The following is a 21,323-nucleotide window of genomic DNA, read 5'->3' on the forward strand; positions in this document are numbered from 1 at the left end:
TTTGGAGTTGTCTATCCATTTTGGAAAGTCTTCATTTATTGTTGTGATTATTTAAGCATACACTATGGTATCAAAAAAAGCCATAACATGCAGACAGGAGACCTCCTCAGGAGATTTAGCAGAAGCAAATGTAGATTTACAATTAGCTTTAATATAATATAATTTTAAAAGCTGACAGCAGATCTTAAGTTCACTTTTGATGCTTTGAAAGAACATGTATGCACATGAATTGTTTGGGAATTTAAGGCAATTTGCATATTAAGATAAAAAACATTACGTTAATAGATTTGTGTTATGCTCAAAATGTTAGCTCAATTGAAACCATTTACATATACTTCATCTCAAAGGACTGAGAGTCATAAATAGCAGCTGCTCCTTGATAAAAATACAGTCCTGAGAACAAACTAGTAGCAATGCTTAAGCTATGACATCTTCCATGTCAGAGAATAAGCTATTTTTGCAATAAGGAGCAGTATTTACCAGGTGTTCAACAGGCAAAGGCATTCTAACATGCAAGAGCTCCCAAGAGAAGTCTGAAATTACTTCCAGTATCGTGCTTACAATAGTTTATTTGCACACTGCAGAAAGATCAAGAAATCCTGCTATGCATTTGTGATCACCAATATTTCAAACACAATAACCAAGGGATACAACATAAGGACAGGCAGCAAAAGGTGTTTTACACCCACCTCCCCCCCCCCCCCAAAAAACCTAAGAGTCTTTTAGTAATTGGTTAGATTGTTTGCAAGGTAATTGGAACACTCTCCTCCTCCCAACCCGTGGGAGTTATTCCCCCCACACTATACCTATGACCAAACGACACTGGAGTGTTTAAGTTCAGTGCAAGAAAAGTAATTTCAGGACATTTAATTTCACTCTAAACAAAGGCAAAAGTTTATCTATATAGACATCCAAACACCAACATATTTGGTACAGTGTAATGAAATTACATAGATTTGCCCTCAGAGGTATGCTCTCATAGTGATCACCTGCGTTACACAAAAAAGGTGTTTGAAACAGTATAATATGGTAGACTCAACACTTTAAAAAAATTTATTCAGCTGGAATTGGAACTCCCTAACATTCACAATATCATTTAGGATGCATTTGTTACATGAAGAGCAGATAAAGACTTAGACAGTTTCACATACCAGTTACAATATTCCACATGCTCCTTCCCCACCTACAATACTGACATCTTGGTTGTGGTTTGTGTTTGTTGGTTTTTTTTTTTTTTTCCTTAACAAATACTCAGTTTAACTTGTCTACCTGCCTACCTCCCTATTTCTACAGGAGTAGACATACAGTGATAAGAGTGAGAGGATATGGGACACTGTCCTATCCAGTGTTTGGACCCTGGAAAGGAGTAGGCCTAGCTATAAAAATAGAGTTTGACAATGAGCTGAACATGAAACGCTTCAGTAACTGAGGCAACACTACGCTCAAGAAAAAGCTGTATAGTTACAGAGAAAGGAAAGTGTCAGTGGCTGAACAGAGGGGCAAGGGGGAAGCAGTCGAACTCCCCCAACAACCCATTAGGTCTACAAAAAGAGTTCAAAAAAATAACAAAATCCATTCTCTGCAAGGTCTGCAGGATTAGAGGGCACATTAAGACAACCCACTCCAAATCCTATATCATTTGTCAAGACTTAACAGGGCTTTAGCCATGCACAGTATGCATATCCTATAGACTGACTCCTTCCTTCCATCCCTTCTTCCTTCTTCCCCTCTTCCCAAAAGAAACAAGTTGACTGATTAGAGAGTTTCGCTACTGGTTTCCACATACATCCCCCTCAGTTTTCTTTCAAGGGCAGAGGGGTTGTCAAATACATTGACAACTTTTTTTCAAACAATTATCAAATGTTAAGGGATACAAAGACATTGATGCATTTAGGAATTTACATATTTGTAAAAAAAACCTAGTTATAAAACTGCGTTTTTATCACCTAGCACTGTCAAGATTCATTGTTATTTTTCACTAATATATTAAATTAAGCCAAGGTCTGAGACTGGAAAAGTTCTACCAATCTACTTAAAAACAGAAAAGAATATTTAAAACCAAAAATGAAAAGGTTAGTTATGTTACATTCCAAAATCCACAGCCCATTATATTAAATGCACTCTTTCTACAGGAATGATGTTCTTTAAAACAGATGATTGCAAAGATTTTACTGCTAGACACTCCATTACATTGGATAGTGTAACTGGAACCTGTGGATGGTGAAATCTTGAGGTTTGTCCAAGTTTCAGTGTAAGGTGTCCAAGGTCCTCTCCCAGAACCATGTTTGAAACAAACAAACAAAACAAAAAAAACCCCAACAGATCAAGTTCTTATGACTTTTTTTTTTTCCTCAATCTTTCCTTGGCTTTCTGTTTCTGGGTGATCTATTCACAGTTTCCTCCTCCTGCAAGAAAGCGATTTGTATAAACATCAAGGAAACAAAATCTAAGAATATCTTTAAAAAACACATTTTGAGCAAACTTAAAGAAAAATCTATTTGCAGTTCTACGTTGGGATTTAATTTCTGAAGAGACCTATTGCTGCTGCTACCTTTCCTTTCTACACATGGCAAACACACAAATCCTCCTCTTTTCACAGGGGACATCCACTATCTGCTGAGTACTCAACAGCTTCTGTGAGAATCCCTTTAACTTCAAGCAACATTCCACCCATTTTTAAGTCGGCATGGAGCACTTAAGAGGCCACATCCTGACTGAACAAAGCCGAAAAAGCCTTTTGCCTCAAGAAGATGCATTCCACACAACCCCACTCCTCTCACCATGCAGGCTCTGCAGCAGAGCCTTTAGCAACATGCCCAGCTCTGCTGAAGATGGACACAACAATTCCTATTCTGCAGGGTGATTTTCCAAAGTTCTGACACTGGGAGGGAGTATCACATGAGCTGGGTTAACTTTTAACACTTTAGTAAGGCTCGTTCTACGTGACTTAAGGAAAAAGGTGCACAAGACTTCCAAAGATTAAGCACTCTTACCTCTGATGCAGGTTTCCTGTCCTCATCCTCCTCCTCTTCCTCCTCCTCCTCTTGACTAGCACTTCCTATATCAGCATCACTTTTCTGCTTCTCTTCTAAGGGAAGTAAAAAAAAAAAAAATTTTTTTAAAAAATCACTCTCATTTCTGACTTACCTTCAGTTCACCATTGGCTTTACTCCACAAGTGCCAATCCTGCTGGTTTGTTCCACCAGAGAAAAAACTCAAACCGTTTCAAGATGCAACAGATGCACTTGACCCGTTTCCCGCCTTAACCAAACCGGCAGCAGTCTGGTCCAGGCTCCGCAGGAGGTAAAGGCCTGAGCTGTAGCTAGGCCAAGAACTCATTTTAGGAAATCCACAAAGGAGCAGAACAACACCAAGAACACCAAGAAGTTGTGGGTACAAGGACTCTCGTGCAGACCTTTCCTACTATGTGCAATTTGACTATGAACCAATCACCTCATTCCATATTTCTGATAGCCTGGGTGACCTACTGTGAGCTCTCCCTGCTAGACAAGTGTGGCTGTATCGCAATGATCTTTTACTAATTGCAGATCACTGGATGAGCCAAATTTAAGTTTTACATTAATTGTTTAGCTTAAATAAGTACATTTTAGACAGAATTAATCACTTAAAACAAGGTCCTCTGATTTTTAGTGTATTGTCTGCTTAACATTACTTAGTAGCTATATTTGTGGAAATTTTAAACTGTATGTTGTGAAGTTGCTAAACTTGTGCCTAATTGAGCAAAACAAAGCAGCTACAAACTATCAACAGCACCAGCAAGATAAGGCCTGTTTTGTACCTTATCAAGCAAAACACAATCCACTGGAACAAGAGAACAGAATAACACCTTCAAGGCCAGCACGAAGCAGCTACAAACATAAGCATCTGCAGCTACACAAGATAAGGCCCTGAAGACAATGAAGGAATCCAATGAGAAGCAAGAAGACCCCAGACTCAAATATTGCTAGTGGACTGAATCACCAGGTGAGGAGTGAGGTAAACAGTCTGCAGGGGTGTAATTGCCTGGGGACTTCATTGCTCAGATTGGCACCTCTTTAAAGGCACCCAGTGTGAGCTGATCCTGCGGCTGTACTAGTGCATTAGATTATTTATTTCTATGAACTTCGATGCCTGAGAGTTTGCATGGAGAGATCTGGGATCCCAGCTTCGGAGCGACCTGGCACCAGACCCCTAGAAGGGAGGTAAGCAGGTTGAGATGCAGCACGGCACAACTTTGAAATCCTAGCCAAGTGATGTAAAGAATCAGTGTGCACATTTAACCCTTTGGCCATAAACATACACAAAGGGTGAAGGAAAACAGTTACGGGATTATGTCTCTTAGTCTTAGACTTAGTCAACTGTTCAGGTGTAAGTTTGGATGCAGCCACACCCAGACTCCTCTCTGAGTAGTTCGCAAAGCAAGGGGGTCCATTCTGAACCTCGCGACTCAACAGGAAGGCCTCTCTCTACACTTCCACATCTCCTGTTCCTGTATAAATCGTTTTGAAATGACTTGCACTTGATTCTCCTTGGCATATTTCCTCCATGCAGTGAAAGAGTGATCCCTGCCACCTTGCTCTGTTAAGTCACGCTTTTAAGTAATCTAAACACTGCTCTGCAGCAAGCAGGACCCCAAATTATTCTTCTGCAACACAAGATTGACTAGTTTACCTACCTAACTTTTCCTCATTTTCTTCCTCCTTCTCCTCCTCCTCTTCCTTGTCCCCTTTGTCTTTTTCTTCCTCTTTCTCCTCATCCATCACATCAGGCTGAGGAGCATCAGTCTTTTTGTATTCTGCAGCACTTGGCTGTTTCTAAAAGAAATTGTCAAAACCAGGCAATTATTTATGACATTAAGGCACATTTTGCTGAATCTCTTTTTAAACATTTTATTACTTATTGTTGGAGGAAATGCATACCTTCCCAGAGCAGCAGAAAAGGACAACAAGGAACACTGGCAAAGCCACGGTGAGGATGTAGACTATCCAAAGCCAGGGACGCTCTTCAGCAGCTGCCATCATCTGGCCCACAACGCCAGGCTGTAAGATAAAGAGAACCATCAAATTTCATCTCACACTGCAAAGCTGTAGCAGTGAAGCTACAGAATTTAAGTGGCTTTTTACAACTTTTAACATTATATTTCATACCTCAAAAAATTAAAGCTTACATGCACAAGTACTTTTTTTCCATAGGTTACAAATTAAGAATTAGACTAAAGTTAGCAGTCCAATTGTCAGAGTAAAAAACCTCACAAAAGATCAGTAAGTACTCATTGCTACGTACAGTCACCATTACTGTATTATAATTAGGAACTAAGGTTCCAATCTGGTTTATCATAACCCCTAGCCTTAGTACACGTAGGTATATATTGATAAAGACTGTGGGAGAGAACAGCAGCAATACCGCTAGCGCTCCAGTCAGAAGCACACAATCAAACCGTTATTTCTCACCTCTGCAGCACCATCGGCTGCCTTTTTCAGCCCCCATCCATCACTCGCCCAATCATCAGCCACTGCTCTTTCAGTACAGATGATAAAGTTGTCAAAAAAGATGTCTGAGGTCATTGACCACAGCTCAAGTCCCACAGCACTGAAGGGAGTCATCTTGAAAGGTTCCAAGTCTTCAAAGAAATCTGGGTTTGGGATCTTCCTAGGTTTCCATATACCCTAGGAAAAGCAAAAGACATTCAGCCTCACCTGCTATAACACAATTTTTAGTTTTAAGTCCATTTTGAAGAGAACACACCCCCCACCAATCCATTGAACTTAATTACAATGTCTATGGGTGCAACTCATCAGGTTTTGGGAACCAATTTTCATTTATGCTACAAATAAGTGAAATTAAGTAAGAAAGCACTTTGAATATGTCCACCTGAAACACAGTACAATCATGACAGTATTTGTATTCTTAATTACACCTGCTGAATCTAAATCACTTTGCTTTTTGTAAGAGAAATGCTGCATTGATCAGCAGTTTAATCACTGAAAACACAAACCTGATAGTTCACATTATCAATCATAGGAGGCTTCCATTTGCCTTTGTAGTTTGGATTGTCAATCATTGGTCGCTGCCAGGTACCACAGCCAGGGGCTGTCTCACATTTAGGATTTGCAATCTGAGGTGCCTCCCATTCACCATCCATATCCTCATCCCTGAAAAAGGAAATTCAGTTTTGAAGTCCAGCCTTTATTCTGTATAAAGACAAGACTTAAATAATGTCTGATTTCTAGGAAAATTAAAATTCCTACCATGAAATGGAGATATAGAAACTTTGTATAGCATAGGCCTGTAGATAAAGACACTGCAGAAGGAATGAGCATTTTGAGAAGTAGCTTGGAAGCACAGAAGCTCAACAAAAGCCAGTCCATGAGCACAGCCTGTCCTACCACACCTTCCACATACAATACAACTCCAAGATGACCATCCCTGCCCTCTTCGGCTTACAATTACAGAACTGAATAGTTGAGAAGTGTGCAGGTGAACACAAAAACAATAGATTCCTCAGACCGACTCTGCCTTCTACTTTTGAAGCATCAACAACTTTGTTAGCAAGCAACAGTGAACCAGCTATTCCAATACTTGTAAGAGCCAGTACCCAAGCCATGAAATATTTGCAGTCATTTGCAACAGCCAGTAGACATACCAATCTTCAGGCTTCTCAGCATCAGGGTCCGGTACATATTCTGGCTCATCATCCAGCCAGCCCTCTGGTTTCACTGCATTTTCATCTGCGATCTTTGCGGGAGCATCCTCATCCCTTGAGAGCAGAATATTTTGTATTAACATACACAACACATAAAAGTTCAACCCAAAAGCACGATTCTACAGACTCTGAACAAGCCCACTGATCTAGCCAGCCAGCTTCACTTCTGACGGGGTAAGCAGAACACCCTAATTTCAGAACGGAATCGCCTTGCAATCTCTTACCTACACACACGCCTCACAGCACAGTCACGGTGCCAACTGTAAGGTAATGCTACTTATTTTTAAAGCCAACCTAGAAAGGGCGTATTACAGCAAATCCCATATTTGCAGTGGTCACTGCAAACATGCATTTGAGCTTTAAATTGAGTCTATGGTTCACAAAGCATAGGTTCAAAGACAAACCCAGTATCAGTTTCTGATTTAGGATATCAGATATTTCAGTCACTTGTAACTATGTATTATACAAACAACTATAATATTCTATAGTTACATCTTCTGCAGCTCATCTTTTGACCTCATCAAGGATGAAGCATCAGCTGGCACAGCTGTTTCAGTAAAACCTTTATCTGTGGCCAGCACAGTAGCAGGAGCACTGAACAGTCATTCCCAGGGGACGTGGGTCCTGTCTGCCTTTATTTACCAAACTGCTGCCCAGGTACCTAAATTGATTGTCTTTTCATTACAAGGGTGAGTCTCAAAACCTTCTATAAGTCATCCAAGAAAGGCTTTTTGATCAGGACCAAATTACCAGCCCAAGGCCTCAACCAGTTCCACCCCTCCAACAGCTTACCAGTCATCTGGTTTCACAGCATGTGGGTCTGGAATTTTTGGTCTCTCATCCCAGTCCTCAGGCTTCTGGTCATTCGGGTCCTCAATCTCTCGGGGTGGATTAACAGGAGGAGACATGTCATTTAGCAAGTTCCCACTGTTGACAACCGTTTGATCAATCAGTATTTCAAAACTATTGTCAGGATTCAAGACTGTAAGGAGAAAAGTTGATGTAGCCATTACATACATGATACAAAGCAGGCATCATAAAGCATCACTCGTGCTCACTGTACGACTAAAACTTCAGCAATCCAAGCTACCACCTACCCAGCAACTGTTTTAAGGAGAAAGTTTCTTAACAATTCTTTATGCCAAAGTATAACTAGCAACAGTGTACCACATCTCAACTGCTGAGAAAGAAGACTCATTGCAGGAGTCCTACTTTAAATACGCTAAAAGCACAAAGAAGTCTGTAGAGTAATTTACCAGTTACCACAGCAAGTTGATGTTGGCACAGTAAGTATTGCTTTAGTAGTAACAATGTATGTATTTACATTCTACTCAAGAATAAGATTCCCTACTATTGACTCACAGGATTTTAATCTCACTCCTTTATCCATTGCTGCTTCTATAGTAGAAAAAGTTAGAGAGATCCCCCTGAGTAGTCCCTGAAATATTTCAGTCATAGCTAATATACCAGACCAGACACTGTACTTTAGCAACCACTGAGTTTGTCTTGTACTATGAAAGCAGCAAGAACGAACAGTAACCCTCTAAATTTAAAGCCTAGTATACCCCAAATTCCTAGGGGGGAATGTTAAAGCAGTTCATAAATGTTGATAATTATTTTGGATATACTTAGCATACCAAGTTACTTGCAACTGCTCTGAAATTCAGTTCTCCTTTTAACTACTAAGTTCAAGGTCTCATGACCTTTCTCACATGAATCAAGACTTCTTGCAAGAAAGAAATAAGCCTTTGTATAAGATCAGCTATTGCATTCAGAGCTTTCGAGTGGTTTTTAGTTGTATAGTGTGTTGATGCAACTATTCAGTTGTTAATCCGGCTTATTTTGTAAGATTTTGATTTAGGAAACATAGTAATAGTTATTGACATGCACAATTAACAGTAACCATACCCAGAGTATAAAGATGTGTCTTCTTATCAGTAAAGTATGTCTTCAGGTCTGCATCTGGACGCTTTGCATGCTTCTCCTCATATTTGCCAGTCTTTGGGTTTTTGTGCCGGAAGATAAAGTGCAATTTATAGTCCTCTCCACATTTGTCAGGGCCAAACATAATTGTATATGGAGTTTTGTCATGGAACTGATCCTTTAAAAACAATACAAAACTTCATTGTGTTATTCTGAAATACAACTTACGTCACTGCGTGGTATAAGAACTCCCAATTCATTAGAAATTATTTTGCAGCTTGGATATCAAGCCAGTGAAGCACCCACACTAAACCCTGTATGATGAATATAAGGCTCTAGAGGAAACACCAGAATTACCCCAGCTACTTGATTTTGCACCTTTGGTCTCTACTTTCCAGATGGAAAACAAGTTATTCAAGTGTTATCAAAAAGATAAGCATAAGTGACAACCACCATGTTTACATGTATCCCTACATTACAATAAAGGACTCTATAAGAGCTATCAATATAGAAGTATCACTTACTGGTAATAATGAATGACTAGCTAGTCCAGTGAGTTTCTTCCACACAAAGTGATAGAAGCAAGGCCAAGTTGTCTTTAATTTGCACACTTACGAACTGGTGTACTGTCTCAATCTGAGAGCTAACTGGATACAAGAATCTCACCACTGAACATTGCAAGTCGATTTGTTCTTGCTAATGTTATCTTAAAATTCAATGCCCATATGAAACTGGCTAGAGAGCCATGTAGTCTTTTGTGTGGCCTTTTTTTGTTTTAATAATAATTTGTATTCTGTAGTAATAATACAACTCCAATGAGACTGCAGAAGGAAAGTAGAAGACAAAAGGTACTTCCTATAAAGTCTAGGAAGATGGCTAAAGAAAACCCATAGGCTACACAAGCTTATGCAAGGTGACCCAGCAGTTAATCTTTATCTGAATAGGCTAAACCACTTTAGGTAGGTATATGATTGAGAGGAGAGAAAGCAATTCTTAATCCTTAGGCATTATGGCATGGTCTCTTCCATTGACCACACTTTTTAAGACGATACGTTAGGAAGCAAATGGCTCTATATAGCCAGCATGTGCAGCCGAACATATATGGTTGCATCCAGTACAACCTTTTTTTTAAAAAAAAAAAAACCACAACATACACAGTAAATCACAAGTGGGTTCACACATTAAAGGCAAAGCAATAAATGCAAGGTGTATTTTTAGTTATTTATATCATTCTGTTTTAGAAGATGAAACACGGAACCTCTCTTCTGTGCAACAGCTTCCTGAGAAGGTTTCTCCTCATACACTGGCTACTCTCATAACCTCCTCTCTTTGGTCCTAGAACCCTGGGAAATCTGAAGTATTGCAGACTTTAGCAAAGACCTAGAACTGCTACTAGGCAACTCCAGACTTTTCACTCAAGAGGCCAGAAGACTTCAGTATTTATCCTCTCTGACTGAAAACAGTGGGAACCTGCTGAGAACGCCCAAAGTACTTTGGAGATGAGGCCCTAAATATGCCACAGTTCTTTACTGAAGAGGTTTCTTCAGGGAGAAGCAAAATGAAAAAGCTGTCTTGCACAGCTAATACTCATAGTAATGGCATTACTCACCAGGTTCAATTCAGGGGTTTTTGAGAGCAATTTCACATACGCCCCACCACACTCTATTCCATTTTGAAAGTTTACTTCATACCTAATTTTAGTTTTGGAAAGAGAAGGGAAGAACATGTTATACCTGAGGAAAAATTACTTCCGTAATACACAATTAAAATTTTCAAGTACAAATGAAGGGTAAGACAGTTTCATTGTTGTTTGCTGTAAATCATGTGCCCAGTGAATATTAAAAATACACTCTGCACTCTAAGGACTAAGCAAGTATTCATAAGGGCCTGAGAAACAAGAAAAATTGAGGATTTAGAAGACTTAACCTGACAGATAATATCAAAATAATTGAGTGCTGATCTAGAAGTAGAGAGAAGGAAGAAAAAGTTTTCCAATAGGCAAGACACTGCAACAGAGACTAAGGCGAGCCAATTATTTTCCCCACAACTACTAGGGCAAACAACTCAATTTGCAAGACTACCAAAGTGACAACAAGTGGATCCCAGGAGAAGCCCCTTTAGGGTTACAAGCATACAACAGTATATTTAGGGATGCCAAGGAGTCTGAAAAAGGCAAAACATCTCTGTCAGGAATAAGCTAAGTATGCTTGATTCTCTCTTGATGCCAGCAGCTGGAGTGCATGACCACTGGGATTTATTTTTAGCCTTGTATTTTGAGCCAGAACTCAGTCATGGCAAAGCAAGTGACCAACGCATCACCTTGTGCAAATAGGAATTAGCTTAGTCTTTGTTTAAAACTGATGAAGTAGGTAATAATGCACAATTCAACTGTTCTCGTAATGACTTTTTTTTTCCCCCAACTTGCTAATCTAACACACAGACAAGATTCTTCTACATCAGTCATGTTCATCTGTTCTATGCTGTTCATCTTCTATGACAGACAAACTAAGATAAAGGAAAGAGCAAATGAGTGCATATTTACCACTCCATCCACTCCACCTTGGAGACAGGAGGCAGTTTACTGCATAAGGAAGTGCATTGACCTACATACAGACCAGCTTTTGTTCAAAAGGACAAGGACTTTCACAATTAGCAGTAAAAAAGTCAGTTGCCTGACCTTGTTACAACAATTAAATTAAGTGAAATGAAGTCTTGAGACAGATTACTAAGTCTAGTTGTCATAGACTTCTTTCCTTTGCAGGTTTCGGAGGGACCCATGCTCTTCCTAACTTCCCTGTTTGAGAGTCTGGGTTGCTATTTTACTCTTAAACAATATAATAATAAGTTACAGCATCTTGCATCATCTAGACCCCCAGTCAACAAAAGCTCAGTTATGGAATTAACCTCGGCCTACTATCACATCAGCTTTGAAATAACAGAACACCGAGTTATCCTTTACTCACTGTACAATAAGAGGTTTGGTATCAAAAACGAAAGGCTTCGAAAGTTTGGATGAAATTGCATGATGCTTGGCTCGGGTTACCAATACAAGCCCTTTGTCTCCTGGAAGCTTAGTGTCCTTCATGTCTTGGACTTCCCATTTACCTGGAGAGAAATTAACCAAATGTTACCAAAACTTGTCCAAAATAGTCTTTGTTTAGCCCAATTTTACAAAATAGTCAGCATTCTGCAATAACACCCTATAGGGTACCTTATCAAGTTACTGGCACAACACCTTCACTGAAACTTATTTTAAAACCTCCAAGAGGATATTTTGTCTAAATCAGAACTACACTTTATATTGCTAGCCAGGTATATAAACACCCCTCCCATTTTTTTCAGTGAATATAATTGTAACTGGGAAACAGAAAACTTGCACCTCTCCTTCAGGTATGGCAAATGACATCAGAAACATCTGTCATCCAAAACCTGGATTGGACTCACCATCATATTTGGCAATCTCATCATCCGTATCATCTTTTTTGGCTCTGGAAAGGATCCATCTAGAAGACAGACATTCAATGGTTTGAATCCTTCCCTTAAGATATAACCCTTGCTGCTCCTATGACTACAGCCCAGTGTCTTCATCACCTGATGAGTTCTACTCCCAAGTCTGCAGATTTTTCTGCATTTGCCACTTCCCGGCCCACCCCAATGTAGGATCATGGCCTTGGTGCCTTGCTCTTGTAAGAAAAAAAAAAAAGTTTAAAAAAAAGAGTAGAATCTCATCATCACCACATTAACTGAAGTAAAAAGTCAGGTGAGTATTAAAACATTACACATGTACAGCTCACCCCGCCTTGTTACTAGAACTTAAGGAAATACTAGTTTAGCTCAGCACTTCGTCAGCCTCATAGTCATTGCTGTCATTATCCCCAACCACTGTCCTTTGATTCAATTTTGAATAACATAGGTGTCTAGAGAGGGTTTAATTGCCTTTCACCAAAATTTTTAATTGTTTGCTATATTGAATCATCCTTCAGATTATACTCACCCATCCAGAGTTCCTTTGTCAAAGGACTCTACAAAATACACCTCGCCAGTTGGGACTGGAGCCCTGTAGGTAACCTATTGGAGAAGAGAGTCATTTATGCATCTTCCAAGGCACATTCTCTACTTTAAAAAAAAAAAAAAAAAATGCAGGCACATCCAGCTCACATTTCCCATCTACAGTGAAGTGCAGCTTAGCTGGAACACTCTTGCAGCATAAATACAGAAGTAACGTAAAGACCGGTGCTTGTGCCAAGCCAGCATACTCATCTGCAACTAAAACTAAACTATACATCTAGGTGGAAATGTTAGCATTAACTCCTGATAATCACATCACAGATTTCAAGGGTGGATCTAAGACTTTAGGAAGAACGTGGGCGACATGAGAATAGGAATGAAGCAGTTAAGCTGAATTCCAGGCTGTACTCCCATATAACACCTTTAATAACACCACAACATATTAAATGTTAGCAAAGTAAAGACAATTCTGATCAGGCTCACATGAACCACAACACAAGCAGTAACTCAATTTAAAAAGAAGCTCCATGCCAAACCTTTGGAGTTGGAGGAGGAGTGCTTGTTTCAGGCTTTGACTCTTCCACCTCCTCAATGCCATCATCCAAGTCATCCTCGATATCAACTACATCGTCACCATCATTATCATCATCCAGATCATGTGCCTGGACAGCAAGGGTCCCAAGAGCGAGCAGGGTCACATACAGTAGCCATTTCAGCTCCATATTCTGAATAAATAAAACAAGGCAAAGAGAGGTCAAGCCAACGCTGCACGCAGAGCAAGGTGCTGCTTCTCAGTACAAAGCCAAGCATCCAAGACAACAGGTGAAGTGCCTAGTCATACCAAAAAAAAGTGCAAACCTATCTTTTCACCTCTTATTTACTGCATCTGGCTGGCTGAGAGAGCTCTAAAAGCTGGAGAGGAATACAACATAAAGCTGAAGTACTTAAAACAAAATAGCCATCAACTGAGTGGAGGCCCACGTGTAGAAGTTCTACAGATCATGCTGCAGAGGTGTCAGTTTTGCTCTTACACTGCCACAGTCCATGAGCGGAACAGCAGACATGTATACAACACCACAACCTGTGCACCCACAAACACTTGAATAGAAAACCTATTTCTTCTTTGTGAAGAACTTTAAATGCAGCATGGAGAAACTGAAATGTCTGTTCTGTTCAGGAAGTGAAATACAATTAGCTAGCTCTTTCAAGGACAGAGCAATCAATCCTCTATCTCCTGTTAGTATTTTTTTTTGTCCTTTCAACTGCAGACACTGTCATTTTCATTCACCAGCCTCCTTCTCCAGGTTTTACTCCTGAATTACTGCCAGTTGTTGATACTACTGGCAAATATCTATAAGCAGCTAGATAGTGAGGCAAACTCAGCAAGGAAATTTCTTACTATTCAGTAGTTGATTTGAATCCCCTCTTCCACTCTCTAGCTTAACAGGATGACCAAAGAAGAAAATCTAACAGAAGCTTTACAGAATTAAAATACCACACTTCAACTAATTTATAAGGTGCCCAGTGAACTGTCTCACATAAAATACGATAGATCTCAGCAAGCTGTAGCTCAAGAGATTTTGTATGCAAAATGGGTTTCAATTTTACTTTCTTGCTAGAAAAACTGTAAGATCACTGTACCTTTAGGTTGATACAGAAGGCAACACCCCTAGCATGCAGCTCAGTTTTATCTGCCTCCAAAAAAACCCCACAAAAACAACCTATGCCTCACTCACCTTTGCTCCTTTCAATGGTATTCCGTATTTTTTCTTCCAAAACCAGAGTTGTAACTAAGACTCATTTTTTGAAAGCAAGTATAAAACCAAACAACCCCTCCTTCCCTCACACTCCTGCCTCAGGCTGCGGCCCTGTAGACTTATAAACATAACTCAAGCAGAGTTAATAGTGCCTGTAGGGGCATAAGTTCATGCTGGAAAACAAACTTTCAACTTTCCACAGCGTGCTTAGGCAACTAAAAGAATTTACAGTCTTAAAGGCTTATCAGCACTGTCCAATACTCCAAAACTACCTTGCATGCTGGAGCTACCGTTACTAGATTATTCTTTAACTTGCTTCTAATGACAGAAGGGACGTTTTGTAACTACGACAAAACTGTATTTTAAAGACTTGCACTGAGGTCATGTCCAGTTTGTCACTACAGCAACATGCAACTGCAGCCAGTTTTCTAACAATAGTGATGGCCCTGAGGATTATGCTCTAAACGCATCCGCACAACCCTCCCCCTCGGCGCAGGCAACCGCACTGAAGCGCCTCGGAGCCAAGAGGACACCATGCCCAGCATAAACAGCTGATTTTAAGTGTTGCTCCATACCAGCAAAGCTTGTTTGCTTAAAACACAGTGTGCAGCCAAAGTTGAAAACATTTACAGACCTTGCAGCAGCTCATAGATCTTATTACTAATGTGGGAACCACCATACAAACCAAGGAATGAAAACTGTCAAGCAAACATCAGTACCCTTGGAAGTTCAAGCTCCTGTTGCACAGATAGCACGTTCTCCGAATAAAGTCATGCCCACCAGCATAAGCACAGCACAGAAAATGAGAGCCTGAATTCATTTGAAAAAGTGATCTTTGGAGCTCTGGATGTGTCCTGTGTGACTGAGGAGCCACAGAGGAGGTGGCACCAAGACACCTTTTCAAGGGAAGGGTTGATTTTTGTCTTACCAACAGGGCCTTGGCAAACACATTTTTAGCAGAGCTACATTCAGGAAGATTTTGCTTCAAGTTTCATAACTGCTTTCAAATTATATTATGCAGCTAGAATGACCACTTCGTGGTTTGGAAAGTGACCCATCCAGCAGGGGCAGAAGCCATGTCACTGCACATCTGTGCTCCTGAGGTGTGTGCTTATCAGTCCATGCTCTGCCTGAATTTGAGGCCCCACCAAACCTCATTTCAAGGTAAAAGTTAAGTACTATCTGTTCAAGTTCCCAAACAAGTTTTTTTCATCCTCAAAAAAAAAAAAAAGCTAAAAGCATGAAGAGAAGCTAATGCAGTTTCATGTCCTTGCCTCTTTATAATCATTGGCAAGCAGCATTCACAAGTTTATATCCTTACGGAAAGCTGTTTAGGACACTTCCTACATATTAAATCAGTCCCAAATTCAACATAAGCTACCATTCATACACCTTGAGTACAAACACATAGCATCTCCTACAACTGCCAGTTGTCATGCCAAGCTCCTTTTCTGTTAATCTGTAACAATATACAAACGAACTAAATTATAAGGAATAAAAGACACTATGTTCTCAGAAGAACAATTTAAGTGAACCACACATTTTTGGGATTTAAAAAGCTACTTCTACCCATAATGCTTGTACTGCTGCAGGAGAAAATTTCAACTTCACACAATCCTTAGGGACACAACATAAATATGATTATGCCCTAGCAAATCAGGTTATTCCTAAATAGAAGATAGGAAGAGGAGAGGAATAGAGAAGAAATTCAAGTTTTGTATAAAACAGGCATAAACCGATTTTTAAGCGGAGCTTTAAGTTGCTGGCAACTACAGGTGTTCAATTAGTTACCTAAAATGTAGTCTAACCTTCAGCTGCACAACCACCTACTCTATTATGATAAGATTTCTCCCTTGAAGCGTCCAGTTTCCAAGCAATCATCATCATTAGCCATTTTTGACTTTGCCTGCGCTTGCCTTCCTCAGGTTGAACTGTGTAATATTTCTGAAGGTTAGTGTATTTCTGATCATGCAACTGCTAAAAGCTTTTAACAAAGGAACCCTTTCATAATAGGTAAGAGGTTCTGACGTCTCCATTCTACTTCAGTGCCACCCCCATTTTCACCACAACGCTGCTGCAAGTCAGAGATGACTAAAACTTTATCTACTTTTTTATTTTTTTAAATAAGGTCTTCAGTCACTTACAGACACTGGCACACCGCTCAGATCAAAGGGAAAACCACTGCAGTATAATACCCAAGTGCTAACCAGGAAGAGGTTTTGAGACTGCCAGGGCTCACAAATCACTTGTTCCATGTGTCTGTCCACAGCCGCTTCCACACTAGGAAATTTATAGCTGACATTTAAGCACCATTCACCTGAATGTGAAAAAGCCGAAGCATTTTCCCCTAGAACTTACAAGAGCTATAGCACAGCACTGAAAACACACACCTGGAACAGTTGCACTACAGACTTCAGTTTTACTACATAAAAACTAAACCACATTGGAGTGAGATCCAGAGACAGGATCAGCTGCTGAGAACGCAGGGCTGAGCGCTTGCTCCCTTTGGATTGCAAGTCAGTCAGCTTCAGCTATTTATTTTTATTTAGAATTCCCCTTTCAATGGGCATAAAGGGTGTTGCTCTTAATTATTGGCATGACATTGGAAACACTTGGCCCATGCAGGAGACAGTTGTCACCATTCTAACATATGTGTCCCAGGGAAGGACACAGAAAGGGCCCACACAGAGGATGGGTCAGTCCTTTGCTATCACACTTCCAGAACATACTATTTAGAAAGTAACCTCCCTGTCAGATCAAACAGAGCCTGCAAAACCAGTTTAATCATCTCCTTGGTTACTAATCTATTTGAGTGGTTAATCAAGCCAGTTTTTAACACTGCATATTTCAGAATGCATAACTACATTTTAATTGCCACTGGCTATCTAGTTTACTACTTTTTTTTTTTTAGAAGAATTACTAGTCAGATGAAACTGCTCTTATTAAAATTAAGTCACTATGAACTGCACCTCAGTAATTTAACTGGAAGAGCACCAGTAGTTTCTGTTTCAAGAGCATCTGAAGTGACAGCTCAGTGACAAACATAGGAAGAGCAAAATCTGCTAGCAAAGTCCTGTGTTCCAAATACTGGGCTTCAATACAGTATTTACAGTGGACGCACACCAGTAAAAACAAGCACAATCCGTCCTCATGCAAGGCAAGAATTATGGAAGAAAAACTTAAAGGCACAAAAGTTAAAGAAATCCATCACAACACACACCAAAAATGCAAGGAGACGAGCAGAAAGGCTGAGACACAGTCATTTTCCCTCTCAAATGACATTTTCATGGTTTCTGAGCAAAGGCTTGGCTGCCCGACTTAGTCGTCCACTCATTTCTTGGAGTCAGAGCTACTGAAGAGCAGAGGAAACCTTTCCTACCTCTGATGGTCCCTCCACCTTCCACATCCCGGCTCCTCTGCGGTGCCAGGGTAACTGTTTACACAGCCTCGTGATGAACTAGCAGCTGGTTTAAGATGGCTCGAAGTCCTTCCGCCGTGTTAGTTTAACCTTGAATCAATATCCCAGTCCAATTCAGTACACAAAGGCAAAAAGAGTTGTAGCAGGACAAGTGAAAGTACTGTGAGATAAAGTGAGTAGTGAAGGATAAAGGAAATTAAGCTGTTGGAAGCAGAGTCAGCTTAATGCCATAGTTTCATGTGCAGTTCTATCATCCACACTTGTCTAAGACAGACTTGAGAGATCTACACTCTATGGCCAAACACTACACTCTCAGCAACCAGTACGTTACCTCACCACCCCTCTGAGAGGGATATAATAAAAATAGAGTCATATATGCAGCAATTTCTATGATGCAGATGCTGTTTTTCCCCTTGAAGGCTTAGCGACCTCCAGCACCTTTAACATCGCAACTCAATGAACAGCAGACAAGGCTGAACCAAACCCACCTTGCTTATACCAGGCCAGGGGCAGGAGCTCTGCATGGGGGTTGCTTCCCCCCTCCTCAATTTTATTTTAAAGGAGGGGGTGACTAGGACACACTGCTACATAAGATTTGAGGAAAGTCTCCTGGAAAGGATTAGCCAAACCTCCCCTGGAGAGCTCGACAGCCATGCAGAAAACGCTGCCTTCTGTTTGGGTTGTAAGGAGCACAAACCAGGCAAGAGATGAGGTGTGAAAGGTGACAGCAACAAAGCGGGTTTTTAATAAGCATTTCAAATATGCCAGTTTCTAAAAATAACGTACAACAGTACAGATACAGTACGGGAGAAAACACCATGTTCTGTTTGTCAGCAAAGAGACCATTCCTGCAGAACTGGAAGTCCTTGGAGGGCAAAGACAGAACTGCGAGGCTTTTTGACCGTAAAACAGATGGGCTGCTAGAGAAATTACATTAGGTGGGGAGAGATCTGGAGGCACCCCAAGATCTTTCAGACCATCGTGCCTAGAAATGAATTCAAGCTTACTCTGCTACAGAACTGATTCCAGCAAGAACAAGCTGCCACCATGATCACTATTAGAGGCAGAAAAATCGAAGGCCAGAAAGGGAAGTAAAAGGCAGGGCTAAGTACAAGTCTCAGTGTATTCTCAGGAAAGGATTTATTCATTTACTCAGGGGGAAGTGCTGCAGCACATCAAATGAGAGGGTGATCCAACGGAAGCTGCAAACGTTCTTACTGTTGTGCACGAGGCTTCCCTTCCTAGGAGGGCAGTTGATAACAGGAAGCAGTTTACATCTTCTACACAGCTTGTGATGTTGTCTGTGAATTGTACAAGTCTTCCCTTCGTAGTATTTTTTTAAAACTAAAAACATTGACACTTAATATAAACACAAAAGTTTAACTCAAAGCTTTTCCTGGTTTTGTTAAGTGCCATATGATCAAATCAAAAGTAAGGAGGTTTTTGAAGCCATTTCAAGTGCATCAGAGTGCACCTAGAGTAACATTTCAAACTGTATTTAACCAGTGGTTTATCTTTATCATGTCATACTTTATAATAGTTCTGTTATTTCCTTGCAATATTTTAACAGCTAGCCATTTTTACTAGTGGGCAAAATGTCCCCTAAAATCTGTGTGTCAGCTACATTTATTTGACAACGTTAAGTAAACACACTGCATCTAGAAATGTATTACATTGCTAGAGACCAGTTTTCAGACATCCAACATACCCTAAATAAGTTCCAGAAAGAGTCTGCCATGATGCTCTGCAGAACTGTTGCAGCATTACTGATGTTAACATTAATAAAGTCTGGACTTTTACCATTACTACTACATGTCTGCTTCCCTTCACAACCAAATCACCTGCAGAATTTCTCTTTCTACAGCCTAGAAAGTTCTTAACCACAAAACTGCATGTGAAAGCTCACTCTCCAGAATCAGTACAGACAAGAAAGCAGTAGACTATGCATGCTTTAATTCAAACGTGTGGGTTTGGCTTTTTTTTTTTTAAACACAAATCACAGTCCTCAGCCAAAAATAAGAACTGAGATGTCATTTATTACTGTGAAGACACCCAACATAAATGATATTCAGGTAGTAAAAATCAAAGCATGCGTTTTAAGCCCCCCCCCAAATTCTCAGACCTCGCTGCTGCAGTCTCCTCTGTACTCCATTGTTTGATAACTGCATCTTCCCCACCTGTTGAGCCCCCAGTTCTGCACCTTGCGCACCCCCTTTCCAGAGCCTTCCGCCTCCCCTCGCACAGCCCAGGCCCCGCACCCACCTCCCCCGCCAGCTCCGCGGCTCTTCCCACTCACAGTGAGCGTTTTCAGGTAGCTCGAGGCTGTTTCCACACGTTAGTGCCCGACATCAGAACAAGAAACCAGAGAAAGCCCAGACCGCACGCCAGCCCACAGCCCCCTCCGGCCCCCCTCACAGGCCGCTCCCCGTCCCACCCCGCCCGGGAAGGGGGCAACCAAGCGCCCCCCGGCCCCGCCGCAGCCGCGGCCCTGCCACAGGCCGCTCCCCAGCCCAGAGGGCCCAGAACTTACCAGAAGACCCGCCGCTCCCCGCCAGGCCTCTCACAGGCCTGCGGGGGCCGAGCTGGGGCCGGCAGCGCCTGCAGCCGCCCCGTGCCCGCCCCCAGCCGCCCGGCCTCCCCAGGCACGGCCGCCCCCCTCGCCCCAGGTCACGGGGGTCCCCGTCTCCGCTGCCCCCGGGGGACCCGCCGCCCTCCCCGCCCCAGGCCGCAAGCACAGGCCCCGCCGCCCAGCGCCCAAGGCCCGACAGTGCCTCGGCCCACCGCCCCCCGCCAGGCCCGCCGCCCGCGGGCTGCCCCGCCACCTCCCCCCGCCAATACCCCGGCATGCCCCGCGGGCGGGCCCGCTCCCCCACCCCGATGATCGCGGAGCTGCCCCGGTGGCGGCGGCTGGGGGCGGGTGAAGCCGCACTCACCTCGCAGCGCCGCGTCCCCCTCCTCCGCCGCCCCCCACCCCGCCGCGGCCCTCACCTCCGTCACGTGTCCGCACAACCGGAGCCGCCGCCGCCCGCCTATCTACCGCGCGCCAGCCCCGCCCCCGGCCCACCTCGCTCCGGCTCTCCCATTGGCGGAGAGCGCGCCCGTCCGCCCTCCCCGCAGCGAGTGCGTCATGTCAATTGGCTGACACTGCCGCCGCTCAACGGTCCGCCCGCCTCAAACCACGCCCTCAACGGCGCTGCCCTTCGTGGAGCGCTTTTATTGGTTGGCGCGGTCGCAGGAAGTGCTGGGTGATTGGCTGTTTGACGGGAGGTTGTTGAAATGTGGGCGGGGACCCGGTGTGCGGGGTGGGGCGGTGGTTGGCAGGGTGCTGGGGCGCCCGGCGGGAGGGGCTGGGGCGGCGCTCGGCCGCCGGCGGCTGCCGCACGGCCCCGGGGCTCAGGGCGGTGCTGAGGGGGCCCGTCGTTCCGCTGCGGCCGCAGCGCTGAGGAGAGACCCCAGCGGCAGAGCTTGCTTCCCCCAGAGCGGCGGGAGGTGCCCGGGGGCCCACCCGGGAGGC

At 42.5% G+C, this 21,323-nt stretch overlaps 1 protein-coding gene across 4 annotated transcripts; it reads right to left on the reverse strand.

Moving 5' to 3' along the window:
• Positions 1-20,865, reverse strand: CANX (calnexin). Of its 4 annotated transcripts, none has more exons than XM_065644075.1 (15): positions 20,798-20,865; positions 13,171-13,359; positions 12,621-12,694; positions 12,071-12,129; positions 11,590-11,731; positions 10,236-10,317; positions 8,612-8,804; positions 7,496-7,685; positions 6,644-6,757; positions 5,996-6,152; positions 5,451-5,666; positions 4,920-5,039; positions 4,676-4,814; positions 2,994-3,088; positions 1-2,405 (listed from the first exon to the last, which is right to left on the reverse strand). In XM_065644075.1, exons 2-15 carry the CDS (start codon positions 13,354-13,356, stop codon positions 2,352-2,354), a joined length of 1,821 nt encoding a protein of 606 aa, XP_065500147.1. In that variant the 5' UTR covers positions 13,357-13,359; positions 20,798-20,865; the 3' UTR covers positions 1-2,351. The 4 variants fall into 4 exon arrangements, with proteins under 4 accessions (XP_065500147.1, XP_065500149.1, XP_065500146.1 ...); XM_065644077.1 differs by having other exon boundaries at positions 20,743-20,802; XM_065644074.1 differs by lacking the exon at positions 20,798-20,865 and adding an exon at positions 20,683-20,767.
• Positions 20,866-21,323: the final 458 nt, after the last annotated feature.

Source organism: Caloenas nicobarica, chromosome 13, assembly GCF_036013445.1.
Source record: "Caloenas nicobarica isolate bCalNic1 chromosome 13, bCalNic1.hap1, whole genome shotgun sequence".
Taxonomy (NCBI): Eukaryota; Metazoa; Chordata; class Aves; order Columbiformes; family Columbidae; genus Caloenas; species Caloenas nicobarica.

What these genes read in the sequence shown, in the direction of transcription:
- CANX (XM_065644075.1), bottom strand. Translation starts at nt 13,356, where the DNA reads ATGGAGCTGAAATGGCTACTGTATGTGACCCTGCTCGCTCTTGGGACC. An exon ending in CTCCTCCTCCAACTCCAAAG is followed by an intron (nt 12,695 to 13,170) that starts GTTTGGCATGGA and finishes CTTCTCCAATAG; the next exon opens with GTTACCTACAGGGCTCCAGT. An exon ending in GACAAAGGAACTCTGGATGG is followed by an intron (nt 12,130 to 12,620) that starts GTGAGTATAATC and finishes TCTGTCTTCTAG; the next exon opens with ATGGATCCTTTCCAGAGCCA.